Source organism: Periophthalmus magnuspinnatus, chromosome 5 (genome assembly GCF_009829125.3).
Source record: "Periophthalmus magnuspinnatus isolate fPerMag1 chromosome 5, fPerMag1.2.pri, whole genome shotgun sequence".
NCBI classification, from domain to species: Eukaryota; Metazoa; Chordata; class Actinopteri; order Gobiiformes; family Gobiidae; genus Periophthalmus; species Periophthalmus magnuspinnatus.
In genome coordinates this window covers 16,565,356-16,581,983 of record NC_047130.1, presented here as the reverse complement: position 1 = coordinate 16,581,983, position 16,628 = coordinate 16,565,356, and the positions used below count along the sequence as shown (strand labels likewise).

The 16,628-nt window shown below is 39.8% G+C and overlaps 1 protein-coding gene across 1 annotated transcript in view; it reads right to left on the bottom strand.

The window, feature by feature from the left end:
- The window catches only part of scn8ab (sodium channel, voltage gated, type VIII, alpha subunit b), a 71,276-nt gene that overhangs the window by 18,961 nt on the left and 35,687 nt on the right, over window positions 1-16,628 (bottom strand). Inside the window, exons 11-19 of the mRNA XM_055222039.1 lie at window positions 15,814-16,095; window positions 15,019-15,375; window positions 13,566-13,568; window positions 10,814-10,946; window positions 10,153-10,391; window positions 7,081-7,254; window positions 5,442-5,798; window positions 4,541-4,714; window positions 3,306-3,599 (exon numbers count right to left, since the gene is read on the bottom strand). Of these exons, the coding sequence (XP_055078014.1) occupies window positions 3,306-3,599; window positions 4,541-4,714; window positions 5,442-5,798; window positions 7,081-7,254; window positions 10,153-10,391; window positions 10,814-10,946; window positions 13,566-13,568; window positions 15,019-15,375; window positions 15,814-16,095 (2,013 nt within the window). The remainder of the gene's footprint in view (window positions 1-3,305; window positions 3,600-4,540; window positions 4,715-5,441; window positions 5,799-7,080; window positions 7,255-10,152; window positions 10,392-10,813; window positions 10,947-13,565; window positions 13,569-15,018; window positions 15,376-15,813; window positions 16,096-16,628) is intronic.

Genomic DNA, 16,628 nt, shown 5'->3' with positions numbered 1-16,628 from the left:
TGACTGCAGTCGCCTCCATTACAGTATTTAGAATGTTTTTGTTTACAGACTTTTAAAGGATCCTTGCATTTTCTCTTTAATACAGGGGCTGCTCATTTTGATGTGCAGCTGGTTATATTAAGTGATTAACATTAACACGAGCCAACGCTGGTAGACTTCAGCTACTAACACATTCATCCCCAGTTTGGCCACTTCATTTAAACCTATTTTTATATGTACAATATAACAATTATGTTTATAAGATGGACTGAAATCATATTGTCATATTGTTTTTGTGATAAGATATAAAAATGTGACTTCATGATTTCTGTGAAGATTTCCAACCCCTACTCAGTTAAAATAGCTCGGAGTTAAAAATAAAAAAAAACAAAAAACAAAACAAAAAACAAACAAACTCAGATATATTAATTAATAGTAAAACTAGTAATCTAGATACTAATTTCAACAAGTATGGATAGTGAAAAAACATGGAACGTAACTTGGTAAAAACATAACCTTTCCTGAACAGTTTCTGAATGGTCTTTTGAATGCAATTGTTGCTAGTTGAAAATGTTTTTTTTGTTTTTTTTATGTATATACAAAACTGAGAGTATTGAGAATTTAATAACTCAATACTTTTATATTGCCAGTATTCAATAGTTATTCCATTCAAATTAACTCAAGTTTATTTCTACAGCACATTTAAAAACAACTTCAGCTGAACAAAGTGTTTTGCATAAAAGTCAACAAAAAAAGATAACAGATAACACAAAACAAAAAAGAACAATAACACCTGTATATCCTGTGTAGTGTTAAAAGCCAGGGAGAAGAAGTGGGTCTAGTGTTAAATGCCAGGGGGGAGAGGTGGGTCTAGTGTTAAATACCAGGGAGGAGAGGTGAGTCTAGTGTTAAATGCCAGGGAGGAGAGGTGGGTCTAGTGTTAAATGCCAGGGAGGAGAAGTGGGTCTAGTGTTAAATGCCAGGGAGGAGAGGTGGGTCTAGTGTTAAATGCCAGGGAGGAGAAGTGGGTCTAGTGTTAAATACCAGGGAGGAGAGGTGGGTCTAGTGTTAAATGCCAGGGAGGAGAGGTGGGTCTAGTATTAAATGCCAGGGAGGAGAAGTGGGTCCAGTGTTAAATGCCAGGGAGGAGAGGTGGGTCTAGTGTTAAATGCCAGGGAGGAGAGGTGGTTCAGTCTGGTCTTAAACTGTGTTACAGACTGGGAGTTTAGAATTAGAGAAGGTTGATAAATTATTATTTGGGCCAATATCTTGGGTCAGTTTTGATCATTTTGCCCAGAAAAATGATTTAAAATTCAGACTAATATAAATACTGTATACTATTTTACTATTCTGCATAGTTTAACTATAATAAGGAAAAATAATTTCAATAGAATTTATTTTTGGATATCCACAGCCCTGTGTTCCCATAATGGAGCTGTGTAATACAATTGTGAATGCCACTATTGCACTACAGTGTTAAAATAAAGGTTTATGCAGCTATTGGTGAGTCCAAACCAAATGTCGGCGGAGGCAGGAGAGTTAAGGCCGACAGCTAATGGCAAAATACGAGTCAGATTTGTGGAGATGCGGGCCCGCTCCCATCATTATCTTTTATTACATTTTTCATAGCAATCAAATATCCAAAATGAAAAACCATGCTCTCATTTTAGTCTAGTTTTTGGCTAAAAGGTTCTGTGGTGGGGCTTTAACTACTAAAGTGATGGAGTTATCCTTGTATTTTGAACCAAAGGATGCTTAAAATTAATTTCATCAAACTGCAACACTCATCACCGATATTACCTAATCGTTACTGTAGTGTGTTTGTGAATAACCTGGTCTAAACATTCTATAGGTCAATCATTTTCAATAAAGATGGGAGCAGCTAAAATTAATGTTGTTAAAATGCAGATTTTTGTTCTAACACAGTGAGTTTTTGGCTCACTAACAGAAATGATCATGTTCAACATTTGTGCTTATACCGTTTCAATATTTCGTGCCAAAGTACAATGCAATCAATATGGAAATCTGACCTTTGCCCCCCATCTGGGATTATGACATCATTGCATTCCAGAGTCTGAAAAGCACCAACAGAATCCTCGTGGCTGGAGGTTGAACAAGGGCCTAACAGCACAGCAGCACTGGGCCTTATACATCCAGCCATAGACTCATTTAATTCACTGGAGGAGAATGACCGTGCACTTTACAGTCGGCCCGAGTCAGCAAACAGCACTCAGACCCCACTCCTCCGCTACACCAAATAACCACAACCAAATATATATTGATATCCAAATCTCTCCATATTTTCACCATATGCATCTCACAGTACGATATTTATTGCAATATTTTATGGACACTACAAACTTGTGAATATGCCTTTTTTTCCTTTAAAAATGCCTTAACGAGCCTGTTGGTTTTGTGCCTGTCATTCCCCAGTTTGAGACAGACTGTCAGAATTGTAATTTGTGCTGCGGCAACACATACACAGACAAACTACATATAATATGCCATCTATTTTTATTATTGTTTAAATATGTTTATTTTAAGTTAAAGGTGCACTAGACTACTTTTCTGGTGGAGGGTCTGCTATCTACTTGTTTCCATAGAGTAAAATAAATATATGTTTAACCTTTTTGTATTAGGTGGTAGATCTTTCAGACACGATCATTTTAAAAGTAGCTCACATACTGAAAAAGTCTGAGCACCCCTGTTGTAGACAAACACTGTGCCACAGTATGCTAGTGCTAGAGTATACTACTGCTCTACCACTTACAATAATCAGAATCAGAATAGTTTTTATTGCCTTTGTCACTGGACAAAATTCACAAACTAGGAATTCAGTGTTTCAAATTAATAGGAATCTCTGGTGGCACCCATAGTCTAAAATGTTAAAAACAATTACAATTTGGACCACAGTAAAAGTTAAATCTGTCAACTGGACAAAACGTTGTAGGAGTGAAGACGTTGCTCATCCAAGCTGCTTCTACAGTTCTGGTCAGATTACTGCTGGACACTGCCTTATATCTGTCTGAAGGGACGAGCTAACTACACTGTTAACAGCTATTCTTTACAGTTTCAGTCTGAATGACCTCCATTCATGGTTGAATGGACATTTTGTCCAGTTGACAGATGTAACTTTTGCTTTTACTATGGATCAGACCTGGATGACTGAGGGATTACACAGACAACTTGGACCACACATTGGCAAAACAAAACACTCTTTGCTGTTCAGTGAATTGTTTGCATATTAACAATTGAATATTGCATACCATGTGTTGTTTAAATAGTGTTAGGTCATGTTTTTGTCTCAATATATTCCTTGTACTCACATCTTTGCTGTTTTCCACGTCTGACTCGCTGCTGAAGTCTTCTGTGTTCAGGTTTTCGAAGTCGGACTCTCCCACAGCGATTGGCACACACACGGTTAGGTTTGGGTTATGGATGAAGGACATGTAGTCTTCGTCGATCATGTACTTGCCCACGCTGCTCCCAATGCCGCTGGTGGTGCCGTTCCCGTTTTTGGCGTAGTCCATCTCGCGGTTTATATCCACTGTGTGGTTGGCGATGCATTTGAGCTTCTCCTCGTACATCTCGTCCAGCGGTTTTTGTTCATCCTCCGTGGGCTGAGAGAGAAACAGAAACAAAGACGCAAGAAACAGGAAGGAAAAATGTGTAAGGATCTGGTTTTGTAAAAAGGTGGCCCGTAGGCCTGTCACAGTGACATAAATCAGTTTCAATATTATCGTTTATCATCTATATTTACTTCAGCGATACATCAAACTTCAAAATGTGTTATCGTGGCAGGCTTAGGTGGGTGTTATAAGGCTAACTTGGCTCTACATCCAACTCTCTCTCCATAAAAACATGTGGTTCAGAGGTCAGACTTTGAAGGAAGAAAGATAAGTGTTTTTGTTTTAATTGTTTATGTTCAGGTAATTAATATTAAAATCATTTTTATTAGTTTTTATGATAATAAAATAAAATAAAATAAAAAAATGTAATCAAACAATATGAGAAATTGATTTGTGAGCGGCAGTGGTAAGTAAATTATATTTTTTAAATATTTGAGTAAAAACAAAACTTTTTTTTGGGAACATTTGGCTTAACAGCACATTATAACATGGTGCTGTTAAGAGGAATCTCGTTTTCTTCTGGTAACTGAATGATGAAGATTTTTTATGTCACCTGTAACAGGAGGACCAACCATTTTTTCCCTTTGTATCTGTAATTCATCAGGAGGCTCAAACAGTCCTTACTCATCTTATTCTGGAAGTTACCGTGGGCGCCGCAATCGTCATTTGGGATGTAATATTTTGCATGGGGCTAGCGATTTTGACAGCAAATAAGTTCTATAGGGACTACAGAGCCGTTTTTACTTTATATCATATTTTTGAGGCAAAACTTTTCCCAAATTCGCCATTGAAAAGAATGAAATTCCTCCTTAACCCAGAAGTGCCACCACAAAGAGTGCACGGTTTGGAGCTTTTAGAGGCAAAAGTGGGCAGTTTGTGTCTATGAACCTGTGATGTCACATTTCTATGGCCAATAGGAGCGTGGCATGTACCTTTTTCAGGACCTGTGCAACAACAGTCCTCATGTTGCGTTTGAACCAGGCGATCCCTTTGTGGATCCGGGCCATAGCCAGCTGCAGGTTGTTGGGTTCTCCGTCGTCATCTGTGGCTGCAAGGTTATCAGCACTGAAGGAGCTCAGCAGCAGAGCCAGGAACAGATTCAGCACCTGAATATCAACGAGAAAGACGGGAATAAGAGCCCATACATGTTATGTATATGTGTATATGTTAGTTTAGTTTATTTGTTTTGGCATCATGTCAGCACAAAATATGCATACATTAAAGGAAGGGCTTTGAATGTGTAATGTCATGACAGGGGCAGGTAATATTAATTTGATCAGATTTGACTATGGACCGAAACATTAACATAAACGATCTGTCATATTACTGATGACGTCATAACGAGTCTGATGAAAGTCAAGTCTCATCCGCTATAATAGTATCACTGCAGATTTAAACCTGTTCCAGAGAATGATCAATTAAACTGTTTGATTGCACAAAAATGAGATATAAAAAAAAACAAAAAAAAAAAAATTTTTATCCTGATGTGTCTTTAGTTCAATAGGAGTTAAGTAATTTAGACAAAATATATCTTTTCCAGGACATTTGGGCCTTTTTTTCATTTTCCTTGTATTTTAAAAGTCTGGAAAACAGGCCAATTATTTTCCAGGTTTTCCAGAATTTCCAGACACGTGAGGCCCTGCATATACATACACAAAAATAAATAGTAAGTAACGGTAATATTTTAAAGTGCATTTTAGAGTGCATTTAAATGAAAAGATACTGGGGCTGGTATTACTCCATTTACAAAAATGAAGTATTTAAGTTTAAAACTAAAAAAATGTTTCTTAGTAATTCATATTTTTTTCCTAATAATAAACTATCCAAACTCACCACCAAATTACCGATGACCATGACCATCATAAACACCGTGAGGCACATGGTTTGACCTGCGACTTCCATACAGTCCCACATAGTCTCAATCCATTCTCCACACAGCACCCGGAACACAATCAGGAAGGAGTGGAAGAAGTCGTTCATGTGCCAGCGCGGCAGCTCGCAGTCCGGGGCGATCTTACACACGCAGTCTTTGTAACTTTTCCCAAACAGCTGCATCCCGACCACGGCAAAGATGAAGACGATGATGGCCAGCACCAAAGTCAGATTTCCCAAAGCTCCCACAGAATTCCCGATGATCTTTATCAGCATGTTCAGGGTGGGCCACGACTTTGCCAGTTTGAACACTCTCAACTGGAACACAGGAAATATAAGGATTAGTAACAAGGCCAAGAATTGTGGGTGTGTGTCCCTGCGAGAGCCTGATTTCTGTACTAGGGAATAAGCTTGATACTCGATACCGATTACTACAGTAGTGATTTAAAAATGCTCCACTTGAGACAATATACTGCAATTTTCAGCACTAAATAATGGCACTTTCTTGACGTTCCTATGTGGTATTAAGCTAGTAAAGCTAGTAAATAGTTAAGCTAGTTAATTGTTTCAATAATAGTTTTAGCATCGATGGCTGTGTCCGAATGTCTCCCCCAACCCCTCACCCCTACTTCACAGCCCTGTACTCTTTAGTGAACTCTATAGAGATTCATTTACAGAAAGATTCAAACACGCAGCTCACTACTTTCACGTCATGTGACTCTGGGTCTGGGTTAACAAATTCTAAAGGCTAAACTCATATCATAAATAATGATCTGATTGGACTGGCACAAGTCTTTATGAACTAAGAATAATCAAACAAGTTAGTTTTTTGTGAAGCTGGATCTCACGTAGACAGAACTAATATTTAAAATTTTTGCCTGAGATGCAGAAATTGTCACTATTTTAACAACTCATGCTAAAGTAAGCAGCTAACTCTTTAAGAGTATTTTATTCATAATCAGGATCAACAGTGAGATAAACCAGAGCTTCTCTCTGCTTCATCGTTGTGTTGTGTCCAGTTAAAGACCTGTCTCTGTCCCCTGTTGTTTTTCTAACTCTCACAATGCATTGTGGTCTATATTGACCACTCTAGTGACCACTAATGCTCACTACTTTTCAAGGTGCATTGTGGGAAATTTTGAGTGCACTACTTTTTCGCTAACTGGACATTCGGACACCACTAAAAATGGTGTGACCCCTAAATAGTGCCCCCTGTAGGAAGAGTGTGCACTTTCAGATATAGCCGATTTGTAAATGATTTTTTATGCCTTTGAGTGCTCTAATGTCTGGCAAAAAAGGTATATCTAGCAGTCACATTTTACTTGAATCAACTGTTTCAAATGATCAACCATCAGCTTGGGTTTTTACAACAAGATTAATGCCATACTGAGAAACATTCCACGCAAAGCAAAAATATGCTATATTTCAAAATCTAGATTCAATTCACAAAAACATTTGACTGACAAACTAATACAAGAATGTGATGAATTTCAGAACACGTTTGTAGGGGAAGCAGGTTTTATACATAAGATCAACATTACTAATCAGACTTTGAACTGACAAAGACGATTCATATTAAGATTTCTGCTGTTGGACTCACCAATCTGAATGACCTGAGCACAGACAGACCCTCCACATCGGCCAAACCCAACTCCACTAAACTCAGGGTCACGATGAAGCCGTCGAAGCAGTTCCACCCTTCCTGGAAGTAATAGTATGGGTCCATGGCAATCAGCTTAGCAAACATCTCCCCAGCAAAGATACCAGTGAATACCTGAACGACACAGATGACAAGATCGAGAGTTAGGTCAAAATGCACAGATTCAAGTTTAAGAAACCTTCTGTTCAACTGTTTATTATTTATTATTAATATATTATTGTGTTTTGTTTAATTCACACACGTTTAACACACAAACCCTACATATTTAGGCTGAGTTCTTCTCTCAAACCAAAAACACTCTATTGCACCTTGTGATGTCATGTCACAGGAAGTGCTCCACTGTGTTTTTAAACTCCACACACCTTCACTAGAATCATTTCGATGATTTCAGCCCTGGAATTTCCAATCTCTACTGAACTAAAGATAAAAGAAGCTTTTAACTTGAAAACTACCACTTCATGACATCACAGAGCATTTTGATCTTTGTAGATGTTACAGACTAATAATAAAGTGTTAGTCAAACATGTGTGAATGAAACACAACACAACTCCAGGTCTGTTTTTGAGGAGGTAACAACATTGTAACATGGCTTAAAGCCCTAAATAGTCAATTTTGTGTAATATAGGACCTAGAAAGAAAAGGGAATGGATTATGTAAAATTCGGTTGAAATAAAAATTTGAAATTTTAATACATGCATCTTTGAGCAATCGTGTATTACTCTGGAAATCTGTTTTCACCTGCCCCATATCCCCGCCCCATATCCCCGCCCACTGCTCTATACTTACTTGTGATTACTCGAGAAATGTTTTGATAACCTACTACTTGTTATGGTAAAAAGCCACTGTGAAGAGGTAGGGTCTCTCAGTTCTGCAGTTTTGATATCATATTTTTCTTCCTGAGGCGACACAAGAGTTCCTAGGTCCATCGCAGTAAACTGAGCCACATGAAGCATAATACAAGAATCCCTCTCCTCATAAAGAACCTCAAAGTGACGACAACCCAGCCGTGACTGCGCCAGTTCTTTACCGCTCCATAGAAACTGCTGCGTGTAGATTTGTATAAGAGGAAGAGGTAAGAGTTGAGGTAAGCAAGACGCAGCATTAGAGCGAGGCTGGCTGTCTGCTTTAAATGGGCTTAAATCTTTAATGAGGACTGTATATGTGTGTGTTCTTAAGTGCAAATATCAAACTAAGTCACTCTTTCTTCTCTAAAGGCTTTGTGGCTGAAACCTGAATTGTTTCAGGTAAAAACATTCCATACTGTGTCATCATTTCTATGAGTAAGTCTTGTGATTTTCGGACGGTATGGTCATATGGAGTGTCACAGCGCCCGCCCACCAACCCAAAGACCAGTGTTTTGAACCTCACTTGGACTAGTGCACAGTTTTGTGTCCTGAGCATAGACTGTATATATAAATGGACATAGCCAACCTGCTAGCTGCGGGGCTCCAAATAAGTGATCATGGGCCCGTTTTGGGCTTCATCGACTCTGGCTCCAAGTCACTTTACACTGAAAAACAGTGTCCCTTCTCTCTGTAACTGCTGATGTCAAACTCGTCATTTTGGTCTTAAAATGTTCCTGTTAATCCGCTCTACATGATTCTGAGGGGTCTTATTTCGCTATCGTGTCTATGACTCAAAATATGAACATCATTAAGCGATAAATCGGGTGCCTTCTTTCCGCCAAGGTTGCTCCCGCTAGTGTAAGCAACAGGTTTGATTGACAGCGTTGGTAACTCCCACTCCAAATAAACCAGCGGTGTGAGTGGGAAGGGGCATTACCTTCAACAGCCTCACTCCGAATTGGCTCTTTAGTTGCTATGATGAGGTCGGAACTTGGCTCCAGATTGGCTGCTATAACCGTTAGTCTTGATGAGCTTCATTTGACTGGAGCTCACTAAATGTGGGTGATGTCACACCCATTCAGTCTACTTCTTTGTCTATGGTCCTGAGGCAAAACACTTCACCCACCTTGTTTATATATGAATGTGGTGTGTGTGTGTGTGTGTGTGTGTGTGTGTGGGGGGGTGTGTGTGTGTGTGTGTGAGTGTTGGCGGTGGTTGGGGAGGCTGATGGCGCAGATTGGCAGCCTCGCTTCTGTGTGTGGATAAATGGTGAGACTGCATCTTTACTTTAAATGTGGGGTACCCAACTTTATTCTGGTAAATTAGTACATTTTTGCTTTTTCCCACATAGAATAGAAAAAAATAAAATCAGTACCATTTTCAAACTGTGAGAGAGATAGTTAAGTTTAAACAATTATTAATAAAAAATAAATACATACATACAAACATAAAAACTGTTTAAACTATCTAAACTCTTTCCTCACTTTAAACTGTTTTAACCAGCTTAAGGTCACTAAGCTGCTTTTGCAATGTTAAGGTTGAGTTTAAGGTACGCTTTATCTACCTCTACTTCCTAAAATGTCTGACGCAAAATTGACACTTGTAAGCTTTAAGCTAGTTATAATGTTGTTACCTCATCAAAAACATACCTGGAATTGTGTTTTGTTTCATTCACACATGTTTGAGTAACTTTATTATTAGTTTGTCTACATCTCCAAAGCTCAAAATGCTCTGTTCAACCTTATGATGTCATGAAGTGGTAGTTTTCAAGTTTACAGCTCCTTTTACCCTTAGTTCAATAGAGATAAGCATCATCTAAATGATTCTAGTGAAGGAGTTTACTTCACAGTTTAAAAACACAGTGGAGTTTAAAAACACAGTGGAGCACTTCCTGTATTACCATATGACATCACAAGGTGGGAAAGGGTGTTTTCAGTTTCTAAATATGCAGGGTTTGTGTGTTAAACATGTGTGAATAAAACAAAACACAACTCCAGGTCTGTTGTTGTGATGAGGAAACAACAGAACAGAGATCAGAGAAATGCGTAATATGGGCTTTTTACTTTCTACTGAAGGGGGACCTATGTGAGCTCTCTGGTCCCAGGCGCTCCCAATTCTGTCAACGGCCTTGATTGTTTCTATATTTTGATTTTAGTTTGATTCCTACCAGATTTCCAGTGGCCAGGACGTCTTGGAAGTGTGGGGTCATGGGGTAGTGCTCCATGGCCATGAAGAGAGTGTTGAGGACGATACAGATGGTGATGGCCAAGTCCACAAAAGGGTCCATGACGATCAGGTACACGATGTGCTTTATCTTCAGCCACAGAGGACAGCAGCTCCAGATCAGGAAGACATTAGCGAACTTGTACCAACAGGGGGGGCATTTCCTCTGAGACTCCTCCAGCTCTGCACAAAGACAAACAAACAAGTGTCAATGGAGAGAAGACCTTTGAGGTGATTTAGGTTGAGTAGAAGGTGGAGAAAATTGTTTAAAGGCGATGTCCCAGATTTTTTCCTGTGTATTTGAACAAAGCTGTCTTGCTCCAGCAGCTCTTGAGGTCAAAAAAAGTCAGCAGCGTGCCGTCTGTGTTTGACTATAAAGAGTGTGTGTTAGCATGCTAGTTGTTATTAGCATTCACAACAAAACTCCACTCTGGTCTCTAAAAGTTGTGAAAAGTGCTTATAAACTCATTGTGATGAAGAATTAGGATGTTCAGAATGTAAGTGAGGAATAACTTTGGACCACAGCGAACAGTTCTGTTTTTCACAGTTTAAAGACGGTAAAAATCAGGTGCAGCGCCTTTCGAGTGAGTGTTTGAGTGACAGACCCTCGATGAGAGTGTTGGTGACGACGCTCATCTGGCTCTTGGTGTGGTCTTTCTCTTTGAACGAGGAGTTGAGCTGATCGACTGAAACCATGAGCGACCCCGAGTGCTTCTTCTTCAGCTCCACATCTGTTGTCTGTCACAAAACAACAACAGCGCCCTCAGTGGTCATGAGGAGAAAGAGCAGGCAGGTTGTTAATGCTGCAGCTCCAATGATGCAAATATGACCAAGATACCATAGAGTAAATTCTCAAACAACTTTATAACTGGCTGACTACTACTATTCCAGTAATATAACACGGGGATGTTCCACAGTAAAGCATTAGGCATATCTGTTTCCAGGGAGAAGTTAAGAGCAGTTAATGTCACCAAGCCAACTTAGAGGTCAGATCTGCGGAGAGGTGAGCTGCATTTTTAGTAGAAGTATTTTTTTAGAACAATAAATCACCTGTAATTGAATACGTTCAAGCTGAATAAGTTTAACGCCATACTGTGGAACATTCCAGGCAAAAAAAATTACATCTCCATGGAAACAAGCAGGTAGCGGGTGCACTCCACCAGAAAAGTTACATAGTGCACGTTTAATTTTCACTGTTTACTTGGTATTTCTGAAACTAGTATGAAAAAGGCTGTGTTGTTCTAGTTTGATTCTGGTTTGAGCTAAATTTAGTCTTGACTTAGTTTGCTTCTGTTTTAGTTCTGGTTTAGTCCTTGTTTAGTTCTGGTTTGATCCTGGTCTATTTATGGGTGTAGTCCTGGTTTAGTTCTTGATTTAGTCTTGGTTTAATCCAAGATTAGATCTGGGTTTAGTTCTTGATTTAGTCTTGGTTTAGTTATGGGTTTAGTCCTGGTTTAGTTCTAGGTTTAGTCCTGGATTAATCCGGGATTATTTTCTGGTTTAGTTCCAGGTTTAGTCCTGGATTAGTCCTGGTTTAGTTCAGGTTTAGTTTCAGGTTTAGTCCTGGTTTAGTTTGGGTTTAGTCAGTATTTAGTTCTGGGTTTAGTTCTGGTTTAGTTCCAGGTTTAGTCCTGGTGTAATCCGGATTTATTTCTGGGTTTAGGTCCTGGTTTAGGTCCTGGTTTAGTCCTCGTTTAGTTCCGGGTTTAGTCCTGGATTAGTCTTGGCCTAGTTACAGGTTTAGTCCTGGTTTAGTTCTAGGTTTAGTCCTGGATTAATCCGGGATTATTTTCTGGTTTAGTTCCAGGTTTAGTCCTGGATTAGTCCTGGTTTAGTTCAGGTTTAGTTTCAGGTTTAGTCCTGGTTTAGTTTGGGTTTAGTCAGTATTTAGTTCTGGGTTTAGTTCTGGTTTAGTTCCAGGTTTAGTCCTGGTGTAATCCGGATTTATTTCTGGGTTTAGGTCCTGGTTTAGGTCCTGGTTTAGTCCTCGTTTAGTTCCGGGTTTAGTCCTGGATTAGTCTTGGCCTAGTTACAGGTTTAGTCCTGGTTTAGTTCCAGGTTTAGTCCTGGATTAGTCCTGGTTTAGTTCAGGTTTAGTTTCAGGTTTAGTCCTGGTTTAGTTTGGGTTTAGTCAGTATTTAGTTCTGGGTTTAGTCCTGGTTTAGTCCTGGTTTAATCCTGGTTTAGTCCTGGTTTGAGTACAGTTTAGACTTGGTTTAGTCTTATGATCTGGTCCAGGTTTAGTCCAAGTTTAGTCCCTGTTTTGATGTGGAGTGTGCACAATACAACACAGCCATAGTCACCAGTCAGTTTATAAGAAACAAGGCAGCCACACATCCAAAGCCTATGGATCAATTTTGTAATAAAAGAGCATTATGTAACTTCTGTGGAGGGTCGGCCATCTGCTTGTCTCCTTGGAGATGTTATTGTTTTGCCTGGAATGTTACACAGTGTGGCATTAAGACTATTTATTGTATAACAGTTTAATGCCATACTGCGGAACATTAGAGTCAAAATAACTATAATAATAATAATCTCCATTGAGAAAAGAAAGTTAAGGACACTTCAACAAAAAAATTACATAGTACCTCTTTAACAATGGTTTCCTCGTTAGAAAGCCAGCAATATGTCCTTTGAGAATTTACAGAGAATTAAGTTCCAGGGCCTGACCAATACCCACCCGAGGAGCTTCCAAAAGACATTGTACCACATGCACTTAAGCATGCATGTAGGTCAAGTCGTACCATGCTAATGCAGAGTTATTCATCTGGTTTGGGCTAAAGAGGGGGCAACTTAAATGTATTCATTTTGGGACTACAACACTTATAAGGCTGCTTACAAAGACACACAGTTAGAAAAGGCAGAAATAATATACATTCAAATTATGACAGTGAGAGAACAGATTTTATGTCTAAAAATATGAAATAAAGTCAATAATAAGATGTCAAACTAATCATGAAGAATGAAAAGACTATAAAGCGTTTTAAGTGTGTGTTAGCATGCTAGTTGTTGTTAGCTTTACCATCACTGTAGAATAAAAAAGACCTGCCTGCAAAAATGTATTATTTTGATTTTGGTCTAAGGGCTTCATTATTAAAGGTGCGCTGCGTAACATTTCTATTGGAATGTGCTCTATCTTTTTATCTTTTTGGGTCCATTGAAATGTTATTGCTGTGTTTTAAATGACACCATGACATTATGTAGGACAATAATATTTAGTACAGATAAGCTGCAGGTAAAATTCATATTGAGTTCTTGGGTCTAATCAATTATAGAAATAATCAGGTTCAACATTTGCACATTTAGCTTTTCAATATTTCAGGGCAAATGCAATGTAATGTTTTCAATGGGGAAAACTGGCTCCCCATCTAAGAGTATAACATCATTCAACAACCTGAAAACTATTGGTTTTGCCTAGGATGTTCCATAGTACAGCATAAAGTAATCTCCTTACACTGCCAGCTCAGTTCGTGTTATCTTGGGCTACGTCACCAGAGGTATAATGCTCCCTACAATGGAAGTATAGCCAGACTGGACTGTACTAGGCTAGAATGGACAAGACTGTCACAATGTCTTGAGGCTCCGTGTCTCCGGGTGTTGGGTCCTGTACTGATGGTAAATAAACTTGTACTGGGTTAAAACTCCAGCGTCATGCCTGTTCTTTGAGCTCTCTACAATTTATTCTACAGCCCAGACAATCAGGTGACATCACTAGGCCAACATACAGGTCATATCTGTGGAGAGGCAAGCTTGCTCACAGTAAGAATAATATTTTTCAAGGTATTTTTAGCTATAAAAACACCCGGAGTGAAATGAATAGATAGGTAGATGCTAGATTGATAGCTGATGATGATTAATGCCATACTGTGGAACATTACAGGCAACTCAATAACATCTCCATGGAGAAAAGCAAGTGGCGTACCTTCCACCAGAAATGTTACGCACCTTTAAATATTATTGAGTAGATTCGGCAGGTAGGTGATTAGTATGTTTGTTAAAATTAAATAAAATGTTAATAATATACAGGTATCCACGACAAAGGACAAATACACAGTGAGAGTGGGAGTCTGCAGCCTGGGTCAGCAGGTTAGAGGTCGTACAGGGGACAGATCCTGGGTCAGCGGGTTAAAGATTGTACAGGGGACGGATCCTGATCATGCCTAAACTGAACCAGAGTCTCTAAGGCATAATTAAAGTAAACACATCAAAATAAACACACCTTAAATGAAATGTTATAGAGGGGGTATTAACTGCTAACACATAACATATTTAGATCGCAAAGTTGCCAAAAACAATGCATTAAAATGTTTCATAATTTTCAGTTTTGTTTTTGCCGCTTTAACCCCCTTCCCCTTGCTCTCCGTCCTAAGTCACTCCCCCTTCAGAGTGTTATAACAAGATAATCAGCATGGATCCTGCTAATGAAACACTGCACATCACATCAGGTTTGTGAAGTTGTAGAGTAATTTTTTGTATCATGCTTATGTATATTTATGGGTTACATAGGCTTGTGTAAAGGCTCATATATCTAACCAAATAGGGCCCAGGACAGATCACTAGATTACTCAAACATGCATGGATGATATATAAAACCTCTTCAGGCATGTTTTTGATGAGGGGCCAATGTTACAACAAAAGGTAGATTTTGGATAATACCCCCTCTTTCAAAAATAAAACCAAAAATCATGATTAAAATCCAAATAAACAGTGAGAGTGGGAGTCTGCAGCCTGGGCCAGCGGGTTAGAGGTCGCACAGGGAACAGATCCTGATCATGCCTAGACTGAACCAGTGTCTCTTAGACGTTCTTACACTCTCGTCAGTGGCTGCCTTATCTATTTTCACCTCAGGCAGGAGTCGTCGGCCGGGCCCTGGTCCAATCAGAGACACCACGCCATTGCAGTCCACGGTGCTGTTCCTCTTCCCTCCTGAGTGGGGCGCCAGCGGGTGGATGCGTGAGGAGCCCTGGCTGTAGCCGCTGTAGCTGTTGCGTCTGTAGGGGATAAAGAGAGAACCTCGTCGGTCCTCGCTCTCCTCCACCGTGCTGTGCTCATCGTCGGCGAATTCGTTCTCGGAGCCCATGTCCTTAGAGCGGCCCTTGAAGCTGAAGATGCTGCTGCGGCTGTTGTGGCGTGACATGAACGGAGAGCCGGGGATACTCAGCAGGGACTGGAGACGAGAGAGGGAAGAAGAGCATGAAAGAGAGTGCAACTATGTAATGTAATACCAGGAGTTATAATAAGGGTCGGGCAATATTGACAAAAATGTATATCTCAATATTTCTAGCCGTGGCAGTGCTCAAAAGTGCCCAAGTTAACCTAAAGGGAAAATGTCTTAAATTTCCAAGTAATTAAACAACAAGGCTCAAGTACACCCAAAGCTACAATAATACGCAGGCAGGAGGAGTGTGAGCGCCATCTTGAGGGAGTGACGGGGCAGTGGAGTAGGGGCACGCCCTGAGAGGGGAATTCGAGGCAGCTTGCGGCTTTCATTTTGTTTATTTTTCTTTATCAACTCATTAAAGGTGGCTGTACCAATATGAAAGGTACACCCCAACGATTACTTGTTACGTAAATATATGAAAAATAAAAAACTACAAAAACAAACCTGGTTCATGATGGATGTCTTCCTACCCAGTCGAGTCCCTGGGAATCTTAAGGTGCTTCGTTTGCTCCCATCGTCAGACTCAGATTTCACCACTTTCTCACTGTCTCCTTTCTCCTTCTCCTGTTCTTTCTGACGCCATTTCTTCTTGCGGTTGCGTCGCTCTTTGGCGCTTTTGGAGCTGAGCCGTGAGACCTCAGAGGAGCTGCGCGACAGGTGCCCCCCGCCCTCGTCCTCCAGAGCGGCTTCCGACACTGTCCCCGCTGAAGTGGCCATTGCAGCCGCCTGGGGAAACAAAACAGGCATTAAAACAACACCAGTCTGGGCAAAAAAGGTCAAACGTGGAAGCCTGATAGTACAGTTTATTCGAGTTGGAGGTCAAGGGCTGACGCAAGATCCAATTTCTGGGGCTGAGAGCAAATGGAGCTAGCCCGGCAGCCAGTAAATTCTATAAAGAGGATGCCACGCTCACTACTCCCTCACCGGCATCTCAGGCCAAACTCAAACTGAGCTGTGCAGTTTGGTTCATTTATTATTTCCATGATGCAAAGGAAGAAAAATAAGAAAAAAACACTGCAGAAATCAGTGTCATTGGTGGAGGCTGAACAGGCTATTTTACTGTTTCTCAGGCAACTATTGCTACAGTATAAGCTAGTTGAATTGGTAATGTAATGAAAAGTATATTGGGTATTTTAAAAAGGTCGTATATTACACAAAATTAAGTCCTTTGAGATTTAAGCCATGTTATAATGTGGTTACCTCATTAAAAAGCATCCAGAATTGTGTTTTGTTCCATTCACACATGTTTGAGTAACACT